The sequence below is a fragment of the Montipora foliosa genome, chromosome 10, assembly GCF_036669935.1.
Source record: "Montipora foliosa isolate CH-2021 chromosome 10, ASM3666993v2, whole genome shotgun sequence".
NCBI lineage: Eukaryota > Metazoa > Cnidaria > Anthozoa > Scleractinia > Acroporidae > Montipora > Montipora foliosa.
This window is the reverse complement of record NC_090878.1, coordinates 5,146,467-5,153,187: the sequence shown is the minus strand read 5'-3', so window position 1 is coordinate 5,153,187 and position 6,721 is coordinate 5,146,467. Positions and strand designations below refer to the sequence as shown.

General features: G+C 38.3%; 1 protein-coding gene across 1 annotated transcript; it reads left to right on the top strand.

Annotated features, from left to right (window-relative positions):
* The first annotated feature begins 2,559 nt into the window (after positions 1 to 2,559).
* LOC137973229 (cilia- and flagella-associated protein 144-like) lies at positions 2,560 to 6,107 on the top strand. The gene is made up of 4 exons (XM_068820003.1): positions 2,560 to 2,745; positions 3,182 to 3,241; positions 4,197 to 4,300; positions 5,475 to 6,107. Exons 1-4 carry the CDS (start codon positions 2,619 to 2,621, stop codon positions 5,586 to 5,588), a joined length of 405 nt encoding a protein of 134 aa, XP_068676104.1. The 5' UTR covers positions 2,560 to 2,618; the 3' UTR covers positions 5,589 to 6,107.
* The last annotated feature ends 614 nt before the right edge of the window (positions 6,108 to 6,721 follow it).

Genomic DNA, 6,721 nt, shown 5'->3' with positions numbered 1-6,721 from the left:
GTGGCGGTGGCTTGTGGGGGATATTTACCGAGCCGCAAAAGATATATAGCATAAAAAGATGATTTTAACTCACCTGCAAGACTGCAATATTTTCGAGCGCTGATCCCGCGTCGTGAGTTTTTTGAAGGTGAATAGCAAAGGATATTCAGGTTTGAGTAGCCAATCAGAGGTTGCCTTCAACACTAGCCACTGTTTGAGTAAATGCATGACATAATTTCGTTCAAATTCGCGCGTAAAGGATGGTTGGGGAAACGATCTTTTTTTTTTATTTGTGCTCCCGTGATACCTCGTGCTTCCCGTTTTTTTGTGGGAAGAAAAGAGAAACAAGAGAAACCGAGCACCGTCGTTGAGAAAGAGATCTTGCACATAAGATTTTAGGACCTACATTTTTTTCCTAACCTGCATTTCGCAACAATATCTGAAAGCATCTACCATAGCCCATAAATAGGCTAAATTTTAAGAGTTTGCTTGGGAAATAATTTGCTCAATATTACTGATTTTCTTGGTAACGCTCTTTACTAGAGCGTCATGAAGAGGAAGCCGGGTGGCAATCCCATTTGCCAGTCCAAATTTGGACAAAATCCCAGTCCCAGTGGTAAGTTTCCGTAGAAATCCGAGTCTCTGCAAATAAAATGCCAACCGGAGTTATGATAGGGAAAATATAATGTTAGAGCATCGATATGTTGTATGAAGTAGTTAATGATAAGTCTCAAAACGAAACACGGGAGTACTGGAGAACGGAGGCAATAAAGACAGTGCATGGGATTGCTAACCCAAGTCTCCACTGAAAAAGACCTGCTATTACCTGGCACATGATAGCATTCTGAATGATGCAGTCTCCCGTTCCTCTACGTCACCTTCAGAGTGACTGTCATCATCATCATTGCTAAATTTTAAAGAAAACCACAAACCTTTTAAGTTTGTAAGACATGTTTCGACAGAAATTTCTGTCATCTTCAGTTGTACAAAGCGTGAAGTTGAATTTATAAGTAGCCTGAAAAACTGCTAATTGCTAAATTCATCAACGTAAGTATCCTTACCCTCTTCACTAGACCACAACAATCGCAAGGCCGAAGATCTCACGTGAGCGAAAAAAGGAAAGGAACTAAAAGGAACTTTATTTAAGTGTCTAATCTTCTAGCGCCGTAGGGCACTAATCGGGGACTCTGTAAATTGAAATTAACAAGTTAACGCAAATGAAATCAAATGTTGGTTTTTAAGGAGAGGGGAAACCGGAGTACCCAGACAAAAACCTCTCGATATAGAGTAGAGAACCAACAAACTCAACCCACATATGACGCAGAGTCTGGGAATCGAACCCGGGCCACATTGGTGGGAGGCGAGTGCTCTCACCACTGCGCCATCCCTGCACCTCAAGCGTGATTGCATTGGTTGCAGTGGGTTTAGGGAAGTCGATTCGTGCTATGAAGGTGTATTAGAAGTGGGGATGTTGTAGGTAGGGAGCTTTGAGGTTCAAAAACAAGTCTGTTAGCACCAGGAAGCCGTCATCACTCATACATAGCAGTAACCAGGAACGCAAGAAGACCGCATGAAATATTTGATATCAGGAACTTTGAGCAGAACTAATACCTGGTGACCTCTGATAATGCAAATCCCATTCGCGTTAACGACTCTTTATCTTCCATTCCCAGTAACAAAATCCCAGTTCCAGTGATCAAATCCCATTTTCCCACCGAAAAATTGGTTCAATTCCAGCTCCCGTTTTACCCCTTCATGACCCTCTTACCACGATGATCATATGTAATCTGCTGGTATGTATATCCTCAATGGGATTATTACAAGCCCAATAGATAAAGCACTGCACCAGTGTCGCAGAGATCATGGTCTTAAATCCGTTCAACTGAATCTCCCAGCCTTCCTTTGTTTCCTTTCGTTACGCCTTCAGTAATTCATTACTTCGATTATCTAAAACACTAACATGCTTCTTCCGGCAGTTCAAATATAGGTCTTTCATACACTGATTTTCTTGATGTCTTTATTCTCTTCTCGTTTAAGCCGGAATTTTTCCGGTTTTCCTTTCATCACTTCTCAAATAAGTAGCGCACTTAAGGACGGTGCCTACTATTATTATTGCGCATTCGTTCTGCGCATCTCGAGATACTCGGATTTCCTATGGGTGGTTCATATTAATACAGGGATATTTTTGCGCTGTTCAAAACTATGCAGAGAAAGCAGAACTAAACAAGTGATTTTGGCATCCAAAGATATCCAAAGGTATCCCAATTTTATTTTTTGATTTCAATAACACTTGTTAAGATCTGCATTTCCCGCATATTCAGTAAACCGCGCAAAAATAACTTTGAATTAGTAGGCACCGTCCTTAATTAAGAGCCCTCCCAGGAGTTTGGGAGAACAAGAAATTTGAACTAAGAACAGGGGACCAAAGAAAAAATATCTTAGGGAAGTAATTTTGGGAAAAGGAAGGCCGGGAACACAACGAGACAACCCCCCCCCCCCCCCCCCCCACGTCACCCTAGGAGATCGTCCATGAGCTAAATTCTTAGAAGACTGGAAACAAGTTAATGTTCCCATGACTACGTAAAAAGTTTAGTCGAAGCCATTCTCGAAGGGATTTCTTGGTGACATTTCGCAAAATTATGGCATCTAAAGGGAATGCTGAAGTTAATTACGTCCATCAAAATGCCATCTTATGTGAAACCATAAAGAAAGAACAGCGAAATCACCAGTTGTACACAAATTATAGCATAAACCCTTTCAAGAAAAGTAAGTTTAAACGGTGGTAGCCATAAAACATAAGTGACTTGTACTAAACAAGCAATTAAGATAAATATTTGTCATCCAAACATACAAATTTCTTCATGCAGGGAAAGTAATATATATCAATAAAAGTATTATGAATTGTTTATAGTGCCATAGCTATAAATTTGTCAGAGAAATTTACACTGGCATTAATTGGCAAATTTTTCTAAATCGTACGTAGTATTTCTAGGATCGGATAGAATGAGTTATTATTGTAAACATTGCTTGAGACAGTGAGTGACTTTATATATTGGATGATATTTAGTGCTCTGTTAACTTGTTGCATCTGGTCTTACTTCACGCCGCAAGCCTGATGTCTACGTTTAATAAAACCAGGCAGAATAATGTCTGGAAAATGAGGCTATATATCAACAGTTTTTAATTGCTTCTTTTTTCACAGTGTACACTCTTACCGGTAAACCAAATTCATTGCACGATTCTGCAGACGGGGAAGAAGATGGTAAGTATCATACAACTTTATACACAAAGAGAATTCAAGAGTTCAACTTTCGCACTGTACATGACATTTTATAAATTACAGAGATTACGTAAAACAAAAGAAAGAAAAGACAAAAAACAAAACAACTCCAAAGAAAGACTAGTCCCAAGTGACCAAAAATACAATGCTTTCCGGTACATGCAGAAAGACCCCAAATTGGCCGCTATCAAAAATATCATAATACTCTGTCTTTGTCCCTCCCAAAATAGTTACAACATGGTCCCAAGAGAATGTCTTAATTATGGTGCTTGCGATTTAACCCCGAGGGTGGGGGGACTCCCATATGAAACATACGGTGTTCCGGGCAAAGCGCCAATATTTTAAGCCACCAAGGTCTCGTTTAAGGTTCTGCGAAGAAACACAGAATTATGCGAAGAGAAACTGGAGTCAAATTTTCTTTTTAACTTGTTTTTAGGGGTCAAAAATTTGCTTAAGCCACGCCCAGATTGGTCTCCTTTAGGGGTCACAAAAAGCTTGAGCCACGCCCAGATGGTCTCCTTTAGGGGTTAAATTCAAAATTTCCGACGAGCATCCCCGTCTGTTCCATATGGGAGTCCCTCCGCGCTCCCCCCCCCCCCTTCCTCGGGGATTTAACCTATTGATGACAATAGATTTTACACTGTCTTACGTCAGACGATTTTACTCGTCAATGGGGCCCCCTTGGGGCTTAACCCTTTAACATCCAAACCGGCCTAAACCGGACATACTTAATATTTTACTCTGTCTGACGCCAGACGATTTTACTCGTCAATGAGGAACCCCCGGGAGTCAATGGGTTAAAGGCTTAAACCTTTTTCTATCCATATTGAATGAACTCAGACAAGCAAAGGTTGTGTTATTGTTTTAGTTTCTTTGTCTTAGACTTGTCATATACTAATTTATTATTGTGCTACCAAATGACTTTTTATCTATTTAGGAACTTTCTTAGAAGTTATCAAGAAAGCTAATGAGACTCCAGTCAAGAAATTCCAGTTCCCTCAAACATCAGCACAGGAAATAGGATGGAATACGGAGCCATTGGTCAGTTACAAACTTTAAGTTAAAAAGTCAACTCACTCCACTTTATATTTTTATGCAAGTCAAAGAGATATATACATATACAGATATACACATTAACATATATATATCATATATAGAGATATATATACATACATATATACATATATACCTATACAATGCCTGATATCATTTATACAATGCTAGATATCATTTTATTCTTTCTTAATTTTGGAAAACATGAATGTGGCTTTTTAGCCCATCAGGGATTACACTCTTCTTTTGCTGAAGTTGCAAAAATGGGATATCTCCCAGTTGAGGTCACATTAATTGTTGCTTTGATTAACATTCATATGGATTCTATTAGTTAACTGTATTCTCCTCACAAGTTGAAACACTACTGAGGCCTAAATCTGCACGAACATCATTTTATGTAGTTTCTTTGATGACTTTAAAGGGCATCCTTACTTAGGCAATTTACCCAGTGCAACCGCCCTCATTGCACTCAAAATCAATCTGAGCTTCAACGTGCCCATGTTAGGTGACCCTCAACACCCTTGCGAAGGGTGCATCTGTATTGAACTTGGTTGTCTGGAGGATAATATACTAAACAGTAGCCATCACAGAGAGAGCTGCCACTAGGCAGGTACAAAACACAGGTGATTGTTTTACAATACAGAAACAACCCTATCTGTTTACCAATGCTAGCATTAGGCCTAAGAACTTTTGTTTAGGCCTAATCATTATTTATCTCATTAGGCCATCTTCGCTCCTAATGGGGAGCATAGGGCGTCAACCATGGATCTCCACCTGACTCTATTTTTGGCAGTTCTCTTTGCCTCTAACCAAGTGATATTCTTCTTGGCGAGCTCATCTTGCACACTCCGCCTTAGGCCTAAGGTTTAGCTTAAATGAATGTTTAGGATTCTTTCTGTATTGGTAAAACAATGTGTGTTTGGTACCTACCAGAGAGCTGCCCTATAAGAAACTTAAAACTCTCTCTCTGTTAATGCAGCATTTTGAAGTGCTTAATCTATAATTTTACATCAATATTGTGATTTAAAATGAGGAAACACTTTAAATGTGGATGTACTGTGAAATATGCCATGTGCGATATTTCATTAAAAAATTACCACACTTTTCATAATTCAATTCAAGCTAAAACTGTTAACTTACTTTTATTTTCACTTAATGACAGATTGACAGGTTATGGAAAGATCGGCTGGAACACCCAATAGTGAATGCTGAAATCACAAAATTCATGGATAAAACATGGATGGTGAAAGAACAAACAGAAATAAATCAAAGTTAATTAAATTTTTTTGTTATTTCCACCATTTTAATTATTGTTTCATGTTACATTCCACTTTGTACAATATGCTTTCTCTTAATTAGGTTTCTGATAAATAAGTATATATAGTAGTGATGATGTCAACAGTATAAATGTAACTTGATTTTTTAATACCAATAAAATTCGGACAGTTACAGAGAAGGCTTCCAATTGGATATTTTTTATGAAGGCTTGTTTATAATATACAGCCAACAGTCAGTACATGAAAAAATCTTTGTCTCTTAATTTTCTGTGGCTCTGTTGTGTTTGTGTCCACATCAGGAGTAAATATGAAGAAAACTGAGAAATATGCAGTTTGATGAAATTGGGCTCATTTATAAGCTTTGTAATAACCTGTACAGACTTTTACTAGCCCCCTCCTAGCTAAGGCACTGGAAATCTGTAATAATGAGTTTCTTGTCATGCAAAATTATAAGGCAGTATATAATAATAATTGTAAAATTAATATTGTGCCGCGAAATAAATTTAATTTTAAGATAATTGTGTCGTTTTCCTGTTATTTTGGTGTATTATGTGCATTGAAATGCCTTTACTTGGAGCACTGTTGAGATAATTTGTTGCTGTATGGATCACAGTCAGGAAGATTTCTGATTACAAGCATTCTTTTTGTTATTCAAATGTGTCACAACTGGACCAAAAGAACCCCTTGTTCAATGGACTACAGACTCTGGTTGGCATGACCAGAAAAGGGGCCATCAATGATATCTTTGCCATATTGTGGTGACCAATCAAATGAAAAGAAAAGATAACTGCCTCAAGTCTGCGTGGCAATGACTAGAAAGGGGATATGATGGGAGACTTGACGTGCCTCAAACCAGTTTCAACACTTTCAAGAGACCTTGTTATTAGAAGGATTGACACTGCAACACTTAATCACGTAACAGCAATGTTATGGTGCCAGTTAAAACATAAATTATTGCTGAACAAGATGCAGTCATTTTTGTGACATAACAAGTTACTATGGCAACAGGAAAGCCTTGCCAAAACACCCAATATTTTGGCTTTAGTTGCTTATATCTGAAAAACAAACTCGGTGACACCAATTTTTTATTGCACAAAAGAGATCAGCAGGCCAAGATGAAACTCTCTACAAA